The following is a 16,968-nucleotide window of genomic DNA, read 5'->3' as shown; positions in this document are numbered from 1 at the left end:
ATTCAAACACACAATTATGAGAAAAAGGTCAAAACTGCAAGACATAAACTCAGAATTCTGCCTTTCAGGGACAGTTTTTTAGTTTCCTCGAAGGGTAAACATTAATAAATAAAGGTAATTGAGACTTTTTCTCTCACATTTCTGACTTTTGTTGTCACAGTTGCAGGTTTTTATCACACAGTACTCAGAAGTGTGAGAAACAGTGTCTGCTGCGTGTCTTTTTTCTTCTTGTGGTGGATATATAGCAGACTGCTGACACAAACACACATCGCTGTCAGCTTCACTGTGTGTCTCTCAGATGAAGTTAATGAGATCTGTGTTTGTGCTCTGCTCAGCTGTCTCTCTCTGCACACGATGGATCAGGAATACTTGGAGGGCAGCGAGTATCTCTCCAACATGGCAGCGGACGCCGAGAGGACCGATGACTTTGAGTACGAGGTGAGCTTCCTCCGTTTATCAGTAACACACCATTTATACACACAGCGCCCTTTGACCTGGAAATCCCAGTTTGATGGCAGATACACTGAAGATACAGCGTTAGGCTGATCCCGGCTGACAAAAACATGTGCTGAGAACACAGCCAACATTATTCTTTGAACATTCAAAATGTCCAGTTTTTACCTTTTTTTTTTTTTGGTTATGTGAATGTTAAAGGAACATTCCATTTTAGAATTTAGCAAACATTATGCGAGCGTTACATATAAATGCTTCTCTGAACATTCCGAAGCAACTTGTAACATTTAAAAAACATTGCTACATAGCTGTCCAACTAAAACGTTTCAGGGAAATAACATAATTATAGAAATAACTGTTGTATACATAATGTTTCTGTGGTAATATTTTGAGAACGTAATTTAAGATGAGAGAGCAAAAATGTGTTTTAAGAAATTTTTATATTTTATCATGTGATGAAAACGTTATTTCTGAATGTTCTCTGAATGTTCAAAACGTGTTTTTTTTTTTTTATGTGTGTGTGTTTTAAAAAAAAAATTCTTGGTTATGCAAGCATTAAGGGATCATTCCATTAATAATTTTTCAAACATTATGGAAATGTTACTTTTGAACGTACATTCTGTAACAAGTAGCAGCATTTGATAAATGTTTCAGAAGCAGTGTGATAAAAGACACCGATGTTTAATGACACTGCAGAAAGAAGAGAGAAAGACAGAAAACACTGTATTGTTTGTTTTCCAGGAGAAATATCAACATACATTGACTTCACAAGCAACTCTGAAAAATGCATTAAATGAGTGAGTTTTGTTCAAAACCAGAACAGATATCTGTCCATGCAAGGTTAGTTTTCTGAGACCACTGGAAGGTGTCTGTTTTAGTTTTGAGCGTAAACTCAATTCATTTTGATTTGTTTTGCTTCTCCAGTAAATGTATGTTGATTTGAGAATGTTCAGATATATTTGTACTGGAAAACAAGATGAAAATACCAAGTAAGAATTAAATTTTTCATTAAACTGTTAATGCAATCCAGAATGCTGCCAATCCAATCAGAATCGAGATTGAGAAGCGTGTGTTTAATGAGTCTTGTGTAACGAGCGGTTTTGATGACTGTCACGTTTATCGCTGACGGATGATGATCTCATCATCTTTCTCTGGAGCGTCACAAGCATAGATGAGCTGTGGATGATGATAAACTCACGCTGAAGTGACTCTGGATTTAGGCCAGAGGCATTGTGGGAAGGAGCAGGTTTGATTCTTTCGAATGTACGAATGCAAGGCTTTTCTGTGAGGCATGTAATTATTCAGCCGCTGGATGTCTGCAGATGAAATATGGATCCTCTGACTCCTAGGTGACCCCAAAAACATGTTATACAAGAAAATACTATTTCAGTCTTTCTGCTTTAATATTTCACATTGAATTCAGTCTGATACTTGCTGTTTCTTTATCATTATTTCTGAAATATTCTAGCAATATTTGAGTGAAAATCTTATTTATATGTTGTTTCTTTGTTTAAAGTAAGTCTTACACCAGAAAAAAAAAAAGAAAAAAAAGTAGTTTACAGTGAATTAAACACAAAACATTACACCAATATAAATAAATAAAAATTAAAACATTTAAATCGTATTTAATCGTTTAATTTAAATCTAGAGCCAAAAATTACACATAAATAAATAAATAAATACATAAATAGAAATGTTTAAAGTAAATTTATAAACAAAACCAAAATTGTTTAATTTAAATCTTGCACCAAAAAAAAATACACATAAATAAATAAATTAAATAAATAAATTTTTTTTTAAAGTAAATTGCCATTTTCATTACTGTCGTTGCAAGTGCTGTTTTCATTACTGTTATAGTGTGTTTCTGCTCTTCTGCAGATGAAATATGGATCGTCTGACTCTCAAACACACTGTTTGAGCTTCATTTGCTGAACCTGAAGAAATGACTGATCTGAGTGTTTGTTTGATTTATTGAGCTCGTGTTGTCAATGATTCTCCAGTTTTTCCTCACTGAAACACTGCATGAATGTTTCATCCGTATCGTGGGATTCACAGCGGCCGCCTGAGCCACTGAATAAATTAATGCTCATTAACATTATTACAAACTTATTTACAAAATAAACATCAGTTTTGTGCATAGTAAACAGACTGATTTCCTCAGAAGAGCGCTGATCAGTGTTTGACGTGCTGGAAACTGAGAAATGGGAAGAGATGATTTTCAGCCGCATTTCTAGTTTCAGGATTTTTCCTCTTTCTATGAAATATTAACAACATGAAATATGATTTAACTCTAACTTTCAACCTTAAAAGGAGGCAATTAAAAAAATATATTTTTTTGAACATAAAAATGGCCTCAATGATTTTTTTTTTGTCAAAATTATTGTTTTTATCTAAAATATATAAAACATGTAACTTTTAAAACAAGTTTTAAAACAAACTTGTAAATCTTTGTTGTAAATAAAAATAGTTTATTGTAAATGCTTATATAGTCATAAAATACTATTTCAGTCTTTCTACTTAAAGATGTCGTTAAATGCTATTTCTTTGTAATTATTTGTGACATTTACTATCAATTTTAGTGATTGTGAAAATTACACTAGAAAATTACAAAAAAAAAGTTTTAAAGGAAATGCTATACCAAAACATAATAATAAATAAATACAAATAAATAAATAAATAATGTAAAAAAAAAAAAAAAAAATCCCAAAATAATAAAATAAAGGTTTCAAGGAAACCAAAAAAAATAATAAAAATAAAAAATACACCAAAAATAAAAACCAAAAAATTTAATTTTTTTTAATTGTTCTAAATTGTTTTAAAATTGCTAAATCCCACATCAAAAAATTATACCAAAAATAAATAAAAAAAATTAAAAAAATAAAAATCCTACTAAAAAAAAACTACTAAACTTTTTTTAAAGTCAGCCTTACATCAATAAATAAATACAAAATTAATAAATAAATCCTACAATAAACCCAGTGCCCTTTCTTTCAATTGAGTCGTCTTGACTGATGCAACTTTAACACTGATGATATTAAAGCATATTTAGACCAATGCAATCTCCATATTAATACTATCTGGGAAGTCGTGGCCTAATGGTTAGAGAGTCGGACTCCCAATCGAAGGGTTGTGAGTTTGAGTCTCGGGCCGGCAGGAATTGTGGGTGGGGGGAGTGCATGTACAAGTTCTCTCTCCACCTTCAATACCACGACTGAGGTGCCCTTGAGCAAGGCATCGAACCCCCAACTGCTCCCCGGGCGCCACAGCATAAAAAATGGCTGCCACACTGCTGTTTCACAGTGGGTGTGTGTTCACAGTGTGTGTGTGCGCTTCGGATGGGTTAAATGCAGAGCATGAATTCTGAGTATGGGTCACCATACTTGGCTGAATGCAAGGAAAAAATTTTTTTTTTTTTTTTTTTTTTAGTATCTGATCAAACCTCTGCAGAAGGTCTAACAGCCTCGTGTGCGTGCTTCAAGATGACAAACATATTTTCATCATGTGTAGCTGACAGATATATATTCAACAAGTTCGAGCTGCTTCGACTTATCATTCAGGAGAACCAGCTCCTCCTATATAGGAGGTCGAGCTGCGCTTCGACTTCCTAGAGACATCTACGTCAGCGAGGTGCGCCACACACATCACACAGGACATACAAGTCAGAGAACATCCTACAGCAAACAACACTCACAAAACACATCACCTCAGACACTGACTTTATCACCTAACACACCAACAGAACATTCACCTCAATACACCTCTCCTTATATCACACATCTAACAACATCAATATTTAACATCTTTGTTTCATAGTTTGTCTCCTATATAGGAAGTTAATAATAAGTCCTGATGAAATGATCGCTTATAAACCTTCATTAGAGCGACATAAACACTCAGATGTAGTTTTAATCATAAAGTCTGATATTTGATCATAAAAACCCTTTAAAACGTCTTTAATACTGAATTATGACACAAACTTTGAAGTCTTCACTGTAATAAAAAAAAAAGTGTGTGTGTGTGTGTGTGTGTGTGTGTGTGTGTGTGTGTGTGTGTGTGTGTGTGTGTTTGTTGAGCTCTGGGCTTCATTAGAAGTCCTCTCAGATTCATCAGGTCTCTGCAGCACGAGTGAATACAGATCCGTCAGCGCTTACAGGCTTATTAAAATCTCCACTCCATAAAATTGAAGGGCAGAGAGCGTGATATCAGCGATGAACGGCCCGCTACAGCAGACAGAGAGAGAAAGATGAAACACTCTTCATTCATTACTCACTAGAGTCTGATCACGGGTGACTCGTCTCGATCTAATGAAGACACACAAACTCAGCTCTGATTGGACCGATCACACAGTCATTGATTGGCTCTTAAAGGATGCATCTCTATAAAGAACAGCATTCGCTTCTGGGAGTAAAAATCACATTTATTTTTCTCCATAGGTGTCTTTAAAGAAGACCTAGAGGTTGCTAATCGATGGTATAAGCGCCCATTAAAGCCATCAGTTGTTTCTAAAGAACTGTGTTTAACAGCAGCATTCCTAGTGAAAAACTACATTACCCATGATTCTGTGAAACAGATTCCACCAATCAGAGACTGCGAATGACGTAATGCTACTTACACTGTATTTTAAACTTTTTTCTAGTATAAATATCTAAATATTTTTTAATCAAGATACATTTACAAAATGAAGTGTGTTTATACTGAAAACAAGAACAAATATCTGGCTCAGAAGAATAAATGTGAGCTCATTCGCAGATGTTTGTTCTTGTTTAATTAGGGTTATTATAGTTAACTAAAACTGAAACTAAAATTACTACTATTAAAAACTAATTTTGTTACTTGAAATAAATGGCAACTGAAATAAAATACAATATTAAAAACATTTTATTGCAGCTAGTTGCCAAGAAAGTAAATCTCATGTTTATTTAGTTTGTATACTCGATGTACTAAAATAAATAAACATGAATAAAAACTATATAGACATATTTGAAAAAAATTAAAATGACAAAAACATAAAATTATTATTAACTTTATCTAAAATTCAAATGAAAAGAATGCTAATTAAATACGAATACTCAGTGATAATAAAATAATTTATATATTGAATTTATATATAATTTAGTTTAGCAGAAAACAAGATGTTTTCTGAATTATATATATATATTGGATGTATATATATATAAAAATATATATATATATATATATATATATATATATATATTATATATCTATATATATATATATGCCGCATATATAAATATGTATAATATGCGTATTTTGCAATAAGCAAAATATATTGTTTTTAATCAGTGATATCAATAACAGTTCACAACTTCAAATAAACATCTTAATCATTTCTCCATATATCATTCTCATAACAACATATAACATTAGCACTTCCCTCACTAAAGCTGTTAAGTCTTGCATCTTTGCATCTGGAGTCTTGAAGCCTCAGCCAATGAGCAGGGATTCATCTGGAGTCTTGAAGCCTCAGCCAATCAGATCCTGAGTCTGTAATTCTAAATGACATCATTCATTTCAAATCTGAAACCTGCTGCTTTGATCCTCAGATCGAGCCGAACAGCATCGCTGCGAGAGACGGTCGAATCCGAGAAGGAGACCGTATTTTACAGGTAACTTCACCTTCACTCATTAACTCTGTGAGGCTGTTGTGTTTGCGCCGAGCGGCTCGTTAAGTTCAGCAGCGGCACATTACACCGGCAGCTACAGGACCCGAGGGAGAGCAGGGTCCTGTCAGGATCGTTACTCTGATGCCGGTGTATTTTTAGCTGCGGTCTGACGCTCAGGAAAGCATCCCGAGGTGTTTCTGAGACGCTCTCCACGGATTCTGTCTTCCCAGTAAACTCACACGCTCCAGGATCACATGTGCAACAAATCAATCTGAAAAAAACAGTAAAAATACAGATGCTGCCACATGATTTACTTCCTTAGTATTTTAGTCTTGTTTTCCAGTATAAATATTAAAACACTCATAAATCAAGATGCATTTACTGGAGATACAAAATTAATGAAAAATGTTTCAGAATGAAGTGAGTTTTTGCATAAAACAAGAACAACTACTGTATCTGCCAATTGGGTCAGAAAAATAATGCAAATTGAAAGTGAAAACAAGATTGTTATTGTTTTTATTGTCATTGTGCATGCCCAGTAAATGTTTATTGTTTTAGGGATGTTTAGATATTTGTTCTGGAAAACAGGACAGAAATACTGAGTAAGAAGGTCATTGCTTGCAGTGTAGTAATGTAACGCTGCGTCTCATTGGCTGATGGGTGTGATTGACAGATAAATGGGCGGGACGTTCAGGACAGACAGGAAGCGGTGGCCGTTCTCTCGAATGAAGAATGCAGGAATATTGTGCTGCTGGTCGCAAGGCCAGAAATACAGGTACACACACACACACACACACACACATCTACTGAGTTATAAAACACATCTGCATGGCTTATGAATATTAATCATTAATTCATCAATATTCATGTTGTTTACCCAGCAGTCCATCTTACTATAAACAGGGTTATTATCTTTAACTAAAAACATTTTAAAAAAAATTTAACTTGGCATAAAATAAACGTTAACGAAAAAAAAAAAAAACCTTGTCAAGGGAAAATTTATTATTTTAATTTAGTTTAAGTTGAAAGAAAATAACTAATACTAAATAAATTAAAAACGATAAATATAAATTAATAAATATTATAAAGACTTTCAAATAAATATAAAAGTGACACAACAAAATTACTAAAACTTTAATTAGAATTAAAGACAGAAAATATCTAAAATCTAATTAGATTTATGTTAATTTTAGTTAGTTTAGTAATTTTGTTGTGTTTTTGTCATTTTTAAATGTCTATCATTCTTTTTATTAATTTTTATTTAAATTTTAGCGATGGTTATTTTAGTCAGTTAAACTAACTGAAAATGAGATAATACGTTCTTTAACTCACTCACATATTCTTAGGACCATTTACTTTATTTTTGCTTTTTTCTTCAGGGTTGTTATAATATAGTTAACACTTAACAATAAGGTGTCATTTGTTAACATTAGTAATGTATTAACACGAAGAAACAATGAACAATTACACTATTTAATAATCTTTATTAATGTTGTTTAATAAAAACGCAGTCATTCATTGTTTGTTCATAGTGCATTAACTAATGTTAACAAACACAACTTGTGATTTTAATAATGGATTAGTAAACGCTGAAATTAATATCAACTAAGACTAATAAATTCACTGAGAAAGCTAAACCAAAAAAAACAACATCAAAAAAAAGTGGTACCACAAATAACTACATCTAAAACAAAACAAAAAGATTAAAAACTACATAAAAATATTTGTTAAAAATGACAAAAATAAAAAAAGGATCAAAATGCACAACAAACTACTAAAACTTTAATAAAAACTGAAACAAATATAAACCAAAAAATGACTGATTTTGATGATTTTTACTACACGTTTATATTATAGTAATGCAAAAAAAAAAAAAGATTTACATTTTCCATACAGTGATGAGATTTTTATACAGTAGTGTAAATAATACATTTATGAAACTTGAGTGATAAAAAATAGAGCAAGTGAAAAATGGGGAAAAAATTATTTCTTTAAAATAAATTATAATTGAAATAAAATAAAATAAAATAAACCTTAAGCTTATTTTATTTCACCTACTTTTAAAATGAAATTAAAAGGAATATTTTAAAAACACAACAAAATAACTAAAACTTTAAAGTGAGAATGAAAACAGAGGTGAAATAATATCTATATATATTTTATATATATATATATATATATATATTATATATATATATATATATATATAATAAAAACAACAAAGTATTATAGTACCTCAGTGATTCTAAAATAACATAGATTTTTAGTACATTTTCATGATTTCTTAGAATAAGAAAATAAACATTCAAATGCTGTTATATTATGGGTGAAAATGGAATTAGTAGAATATTCTAAGACACATTTTAATCTTTAAATAACGTTCTGAACATTTTAATGTTCTTGGAGTAGGAAAATAAATGTTATTAAAAACCACAACAGGAAAACTAGACATTTTAATGTTTTAGAAACATTTTTTTATAACATTTAAATGACGTAATAACCACAACAGGAAAACTAGACATTTTAATGTTTTAGAAACATTTCAAAACAACATTCCCACGTTTGTATGACCTAAACGTGTTCCCAAGAGCTGATCCTGTTACATCATTCGCAGTGCATCATGGGAGTGGGCACTGTTTCTATGGTAACACTGACAGATTGCTGGATTGAGTGCAGTTCTTCACTAAATCTGACATGATTATTTGAATGTTCAGATGAAGCTGAACTCAAACCTCATGATGTAATGTCACCATGAACAGTCCTAATGGGCCAAAAGAGCGTGATCTTCTTCATGCATGACGTACGGTGACTGAGGTGGTTTGTGCTGTTTCAGGAGGAGCCGTGGCTGGATGACGAGCACAGCGAATACTTAGAGGAGCTGAAGATGGAAATGCTGGAGGAGGAGGAGGAGATGAAGAGAGCGGCTCGAGAGGAAGACCAGAAGGTCAGAGAAACCAGAAACAATCATCACACACTTCAGCTGTAAACTTTGGTTTCCTTTAAAATTCATTTTAGCTAGCAGCCAATGCACATGTAAAGTTCTCATTTTAGCTAGCAAAACCTGTAAAAAGCTTCGTTCATCTTTGTTCGACCGGAACACAATTTAAGATATTTTGGATGAAAACCGGGAGGCTTGTGACTGTCTCATAGACTGCCAAATAAATAACAGTGTCAAGGTCCAGGTTTGGAACGACATGAGGGTAAGTGATTAATGACAAAAATTTCATTTTGGGGTGGAGTATCCCTTTAAAGAACTAAAATGACTAAAACTGATCAATGAAAATGAATAAATAGCATAGACGAATTTAAATTAAAAAAAATGACACAAAAACATACAAAAACAAAATTACTAAAACTTTATTTAAAATTAAAGTGGAAACAGAAAATCTATAAATAAAATCATATTCAAAATCTTAAAATAAACCTTAATATTTTAATGTTTTGAATTCGATTTTTGTTTTTTGTTTCTGCTTTTGTTTATTTGAATTAAAGTTTAATGTTTGTTTTTCTCATTTTCAGTCGTTTTTTTTTTATAAAATGACTACATATCTTTTTTTGTTTTTAGTAGCTGAATATATATATATATGCATGTGTTTTCAATTTCAATTAATATTTATTTTATTTCAAGTAACAAAAATGTTTTTTTAACTGTTTTAATTTAGTTTTAAATTTCCTAGTTTTGTAGTATTTTTGTCTTGTTTTCCAGTACAAATATCTAAATGTCCCTAAATAAATAAATAAATAAATAAATAAATACATATATACATACATACATATATATATATATATATATATATATATATATATATATATATATATATATATATATATATATATATATATATATATATAATATAAAGCAAAAATATCAAAAATATGTTTATAGAGTTTATATTTAAAACAAGAACAATAATTTGGGTTTTTCATGAAACAATTATAAACTCTTTTTCTAAAGTTATTTTTTTTGACCCCACTGGCAGATATTTGTTCTTGTTTGAAATATAAACTTACTTAATTTGGGTTTTTCAGGAAACATTACTCAATTCTTACTCTCAAGCAAGAATGTTTATATATGTGACCCTGGAGCACAAAACCAGTCACAAGTGTCAAATTTGATTTATACAATATATACATATATAGGTACAGACATATAATATATAATGTACAAAATATCTTCATGGAACATGATCTTTACTTAATATCCTAATGATTTTTGGCATAAAAGAGAAATGTATAATTGTGACCCATACAATCAATTATTCCCAACATCTACAAAATGGACACGGAAACCCACTAATGAAATCTCAACGAACATTCAAACAAAGGCAGATAATCATGTATTCCTACCATCTCCCAAATGGACACGGAAACCCACTAATGAAGTCTCAGTTGACTCTGGTTTAGCTTAAATGATTCTCACTCCGAATCTCCCTGCAGGCCAGAGCAACTCAAGAAGAAAGCATCACTGCATCCTGCTCCTACAGTCAGGAGAAGAGCATGGAGCCAGAGAAGAGTGTCCTAGCTCAGATCCAGAAGCAGCTGTCACGGTGTCTGTCGGGCCGGAGCTCAGCGGACGGAGCAGAGAAGGACGAGCGCTGTCGGCAGCTGCTGGAGCTCAAGTGTCAGATCCGCAACGGCAGCGAGTATGACCTGTTCTACGCACGCAGCAGCATCCAGTGCAGCGGTGTGGAGCACGAGCTGCGGATGCTGAACGAGGAGCTGCGCAGCATCCAGCTGGAGTGCCAGAGCATCATGAAGGTATGGATGGGTAGCGAATCCTACGTGCAAAGCTACAGCACTGATAAAAGTTTTAGGCGCTTGTGTAAAAATACTGTAAAATGAGGATGCTGTCAAAAATAATGTCATAAATAGATTTTCTTCATCATTTAACTTCTATTAACTAAATTAAATCGACATTTGGTGTGAGCATCCTTTGTATTTAAAGTAGCTTTTGCCTTCTGTGCACTTGAGCAGAGTTTCTCGGGGAGCTTTGCAGGAAGGATTCTTGAAGCATCTTGGAGACGTTGCCACAGTTCCCTTTCAGTCAGTCACTCTCGACGTCACATTGGTAATTACAAACGACAAATTGGGATCTCGCTTAGAGAGACCAGTCTAGCCCGAGTGTAAACTAAATGAGCCAATGCACATTGGCATGCGATGATTGCATCTAGCTGCCGCTGATTGCAGCGCGAGTATAATTAGGTGGAAGGTGCAACACATACTCAGCTTTTTGCTTCGGAGCTGAGTGGTCATATCGTTCTACTCCTGACTTCTGTTTGGAGAGAGGAACTCAATGAGTTCAGCGTGCTCTTTGGAGCTGTGGTGTTGGTGTTACGGTGCTTCAGCGGCGGTGGTTCCCGTGTCGAGTGGGTTGCACACATCAGGCTACACTACCCCTGTTTGTGTTGCAAGCGGCCATCTCCCCTGTGTGCTTCAGCACATTAAAAGAGCGAATTTTAAAGAGCATTCACGGGTAGACATCTTTTTAAAAGATGCCCTTCCACCCGTGTGTTTCTGGATGCGGTCATTACCTGGCGCTTGGTTGATGGTCACGATCTCTGCCTCATGTGTCTGGGTGTTAAGCACGCTGAGGCGGTGTTTGTGTTGTCAGTTTAGTGTTGGCTTGCTAAGACTGCTCCAGAGTGTCTGTACTGTAGACCCTGTCAAACTCCTCCATCCCCTCGGCAGCCAGACGATGAATCTGTGAGAACCGGTACAGACCTAAGTGGATCCCATATATGTAAAGTCCACAGTATAGCCCCAGAGCCTGAGTTTTATTTTCCAAGAGGGTTACAATCACCTCTAATCGTCCATATGCACCTAAACAGTATCCATATGTGTAAGTGCTTCCAAAACCTCCTTTGGGAAGAGTGGGGCTTCCACAGTGTTCCTGTTCCAGGTGGAACGGGTACATTTTCCCAGTGTTATCTAATCTCACTGAGTGGGTAGTGCTACGACAGCAGTGACTGGCCTTCTTGTTGCGAGCCCTGGCCTACATCAAAAGAGGGCGCAGGAGGCTCGCACAGGACACTGGAAAGGGCAGCATCCGTGGCACTTTGGTAGGGAGCCCAATTTGTCGGTCATTAACCGACATGACGTCAAGAGTGACCGACTGAAAGGGAACGTCTCGGTTACGTATGTAACACTCGTTCCCTGAAGGAGGGAATGGAGACGTCCCGTCGCCACAGCTGCTGTACTACCACCGGCTCGTCTCCTCAGCAAAAACCTGAGTATGTGTAGCACCTGCTGCCTTTTTATGCTCACACTGTGATCAGCGGCAGCTGGATGCAATAATCGCATGCCAATGTGCATTGGCTCATTTAGTTTAGACTCAAAGTAGATTGGTCTCTCTAAGCGAGATCCCAATTCGTTGGTCATTACTGACGTGACGTCTCCGGGACACGTTACATAGTTAACCGAGACGCTCTTCTGGATTTATTCTGTCTCAGTTTAATCTGCTTCTTCATGTCATTCCAGACAGACCGGATGATGATGAGATCAGATCTCTGTGTGGAGCACTGGCTGTTGTCAGACAAAAATCTGTCACAGTTCACTTTATGTTGCTATCCTCGTCTACATAAGTGAACTATAGTGCCCTGCACCCACTAGTAAAAAAAAATATAAAAAATTACATCTGTTGTGTAAATAATCTTTGGTTTGACTATATATGATAAAAAGTACCAATAAGAATACTGTTAAAGTACCGGTTTGATAAGCAGAATTACTGTTAAAACCTTAACAAGACCCGTCCCTACATGCAGGTGCATCAGCTGGGATCCCGTGAGCGTCCTGAGAAGTCGGACAAGGACAGCTCGAGCGCGTATAACACGGCCGAGAGCTCACGCAGCACGCCGCTCGCCGCAGATCGCTCTCCGGAGCACCGCAGGGTCAGCCTGACCAACCGCAGGAACCTGCTAGCTCTCCGACGGGCCCCGAGCGGCAGCCCCGACCACAGCAACCCGTCCGAGTCCGAGCAGACGCCACCGGAGGGCCCACAGTGCCAGAGCTACATGCAGCTGATCCAGCAGCAGACGGCGGTGGAGTTCGTCAGCCGGCCTTCTGAACCCAAGATGGAGTGGAAGGTGAAGGTCCGGAGCGACGGAACCAGGTACCAGTGGTGGGCAGTAGCCAAGCTTTTTTACTTCGTTACTGTATTTAACTACATTTTTCAAGTAACTGTACTTTATCAGAATATTTTTATTAGGGAAGCACTGAAATGAAAATTCTTGGCCGAAGCCAAAACCAAACAAAGTGAAACACTGGGCCGAAGGTCGAATACCAAACACAGTTTTTCATGTTTTTTCCTCATGTATTTTGCCAATTTTTTCACCACTGCATCAGTTAAATAGCCAAATTAAATGTGCTTTTTACTGTTTTGTCTTTGTTGTTGTTTGATCGCGTCACGTCATTGTTTTCGGTACAATTATTCTGTCTTTTCAGTTATTCAGCCAAACACACAAAGAGCTTTTTTTTTTTTTTTTTTTGCAATTTTCGGCCAAATAATGTCAGTTGCTGAACATTTGTGCATCCCTAATTTTTCGAGAAACTTTTACTTCACTACATTCCAAAGTGTACTTTTTAACTTAACTACATTTCTTAAAAACACGTCGGTCCTCATTACTTTATACTGGAGAAATCGTCATCCACTCAAATTATCTGATCAGGGGTGTGTTTCCCAAAGACACCCCAGAGCGAGTCTCCAGTTAACAATTCACTGATTCTCTGGTTTGATGTGGCAGTAAAGAGGTTCTGTGTATAAATTTGTATTTCCTAGTTTTTAAATAGTTATAAACTGACACTAATAATAACATTGAAGTTTTTACATATACTGTTATATTGCAATAATTTCACATTCAATGTTCAAATTAATGACCAAACATAAAGTCATTTTTTATGACTGAAGACGAGTATCATTGATACCAATACTGATGTCTCTGGGAAAGATTTCTATTTTTTTTTTAAATGCTCTTCTTAAAACTTCTCATCCATCAAATAATCATTAAAAAAAGAATACCAAAAAAAGTATCACCGTTCCCAAAAAATATTGAGCAAAACAACAGTTTCAACACTGATAATAAATCAGCATATTAGAATAATTTATTAATAACACTTAAAACACAACACTATAGCAATGATACTGAAAATACAGCTGCACATCACAGAAATAAATAATATTTTAATGTATATTAAAATAGAAAAACGCTATTTTTTGTCATAATAATATTTCACAATATTATTATTTTTTTTTTTTACAAATCAATCATCAAATAAATGCAGCTTTGATGAGCAGAAGAAACTCCTGTTAAAAAAATAAATAAAATGTAAAATCGTTCTGATCCCAAACTTTTGACCGGTAGTGTGTGTCATTTATTTATAAATTTTTTTATTTTATTTTTCCATTTGTTATATATATATATATATATATATATAACAAAACAAATATATATATATATATATTCATTTATTTATAAATTTTTTTATTTTATTTTTCCATTTGTTTGCACAAATGAAGTATCAGTAACAAACCAATATTTTAATATATATTTCATATTTTGATGTTATGACAAGCCCCCCTTCGGCAGGTTTTGAGCAGTACAGTATATAAAATTATTTTGGTATTTTAAGCAGATTATATAAAATATATAATATAACATTATTAAATATGAAGGTATCTTAATTAAATTACAAAATAAAAATTAAGTACATTAAAAATGAAAGCGTTTTGTACTTTTACTGGATTAAAATGGAAAAGCAGTACTTGATAGTGTTACTGGAGTAGTGTTCTGTACTCGATATTTGTGGCAGGTACATCACCAAGCGGCCGGTCCGGGACAGACTCCTCCGGGAGCGAGCGCTCAAGATCAAGGAGGAGCGCAGCGGCGGCATGACGACTGATGACGACGCCATGAGCGAGATGAAGATGGGACGCTACTGGAGCAAGGAGCAGCGCAAGCAGCACCTCCTGCGAGCCAAAGAGCAGCGGCGGCGGCGAGAGTTCATGCAGCGGAGCCGGCTGGAGAGTCTGCGGGAGAATCCACTCAGCAGCGGAGAGGGGCGCTCGGAGCCCAGCATCATCGAGCTCAGCCACCGCAAGATGATGAAGAAGAGGAACAAGAAGATCCTGGACAACTGGATGACCATTCAGGAGCTGATGACGCACGGGGAGAAAGCACCCGAGGGATCCGCCGTCCACAACGCCTTCCTGTCCGTCACTACTGTATAGATTCACACGCCACTTCTCAAACTTTACCCCATGCGGTACGATCAACTTTTGCCTCGTTCAATGCGGCGATTTTTATGAGAAAAGACCGGAATATTTTTCACTTTGTTAATGTTTTTCTAAGCAATTCAACGAGAATCACTGCATTTTTTATGCTTTTTTTGTTACCGGAATATTTCAACTAAGGTACATAAAGGAATATCTCACTTAAACATTACAGTTCTGTCATAATTCACTTTCAATCTAAACCTGTATGACTTTCTACTGAGTCTCTAAGAGGACATGGTGAAGGAAAAATATGACATGGGAGAAAAAATTATTTCAGTGTTTTTGAGTGTGCTATCAATAGTTTAACATTCCCCCAAGAAACTTTTAAAATTGTTAATTTGAACTTTGCATTTTCTCAGCTGCACATGATAGTTTTGATTTGCATACTTTTTCAAAAAATTTTGAATTTTTTATCACTGTTTTGCTTATGCTTGAATTTTTTTTTCTAAATTTTGTTTTCACCCAAAGAATTTTCTTTTCAAAACTTTAATTTATACTTTACGTTTGCTCATTTCATTACTAAAGGTTTACCTTCGTCCACGGTATTTTTTTTTTTTTTTTTTTTTTTGAATTGTTATTGTTTTTAATCACAAAGTTTCGCTTTCCCTCAATAATTTTTTTCTAAATTTTAGTTTCACCTAAGAAATATTTATTTTACAATTTTGAATTTGTACTTTGGTTCACTCACTTAATCACTAAAGTTTTGCTTTCCCTTAAGAGCAGTTTTCATAAAAAATTATTTTGCCCAAGATTTTTTTTCCAAAATGTTAAATTTGAATTTTACTTTCACTGTTTGCTCAATGAAAAAAAAAAGTTGAATTTATACTCTGGGTTCACTCAATTAGTCACAAAATTGTAACTTTCGCCCAAGATTTTTTATTTTTTTATTTTAAATTCATACTTTGTTCACTCTTTTGAATTACAAGATTCTATTCTAAATTTTGCTTTTGCCCAATATTTTTTTCACAATTATTGATTTTTTACTTTCCAATAAAACTTTTAATAAAATTTTATTTTTGTATTTTTAACTTTGCATTTGTCTCTTTTCTCAGCAAAGTTTTGCTTTCGTCCAATAATTATTTTTAAATTTTGACTTTGAACTTTGCATTCACTTGTTCACTCACCATTTTTTTTTTTTTTTTTTTTTTTTTTTGCATTCACTTGTTCACGCACTTTTTTTTTTTTTTTTTTTTTTTTTTGCTTTCACCCAAGATTTATTTTAATCAAAACTCAACATTTGTACTTTGCATTTGCTCGTTTAATCACAAAACATTTGCTTTCACCCAATTATATTTTTTAGTTTGAATTTGTGCTTTGCATTCACTCATTTGCACACTGAATTTTGCTGTACAAATTTTGCTTTTTTTCACAATTTTTCATTTGCTCATTTAATCATGATCAATGTTCGGCTGAACTTTACATTTGCCCATTAGTAAACTAAAGTTTTGTTTGTTTGTTTCTTTGTTTGACTTGTTTGCATGTAAATGTTTGCTCTACTGCTCCCCCAACATTTCTCATGGAGCAAAACCTCTGTGTGAACGCAGTATGAAATATCATTTTCTCCCATCTCATATTTCCCTGATGTATCCTATTGACTACTTTTACAGCCCCAGTTCATATCAA

At 34.4% G+C, this 16,968-nt stretch overlaps 1 protein-coding gene across 1 annotated transcript in view; it reads left to right on the top strand.

Annotated features, from left to right (window-relative positions):
• Nucleotides 1-16,342, top strand: part of LOC109093529 (PDZ domain-containing RING finger protein 4-like) — a 40,092-nt gene extending 23,750 nt beyond the window's left edge. Inside the window, exons 3-10 of the mRNA XM_042752787.1 lie at nucleotides 336-541; nucleotides 4,034-4,080; nucleotides 6,018-6,080; nucleotides 6,751-6,852; nucleotides 8,911-9,021; nucleotides 10,515-10,835; nucleotides 12,839-13,185; nucleotides 14,883-16,342. Coding sequence (XP_042608721.1) covers nucleotides 336-541; nucleotides 4,034-4,080; nucleotides 6,018-6,080; nucleotides 6,751-6,852; nucleotides 8,911-9,021; nucleotides 10,515-10,835; nucleotides 12,839-13,185; nucleotides 14,883-15,300 — 1,615 coding nt within the window. The 3' untranslated portion in view covers nucleotides 15,301-16,342. The remainder of the gene's footprint in view (nucleotides 1-335; nucleotides 542-4,033; nucleotides 4,081-6,017; nucleotides 6,081-6,750; nucleotides 6,853-8,910; nucleotides 9,022-10,514; nucleotides 10,836-12,838; nucleotides 13,186-14,882) is intronic.
• The last annotated feature ends 626 nt before the right edge of the window (nucleotides 16,343-16,968 follow it).

The sequence above is a fragment of the Cyprinus carpio genome, chromosome B25, assembly GCF_018340385.1.
Source record: "Cyprinus carpio isolate SPL01 chromosome B25, ASM1834038v1, whole genome shotgun sequence".
Lineage (NCBI taxonomy): Eukaryota > Metazoa > Chordata > Actinopteri > Cypriniformes > Cyprinidae > Cyprinus > Cyprinus carpio.
The sequence above is the reverse complement of the archived record's forward strand: the minus strand, read 5'-3'. Positions and strand labels throughout refer to the sequence as shown.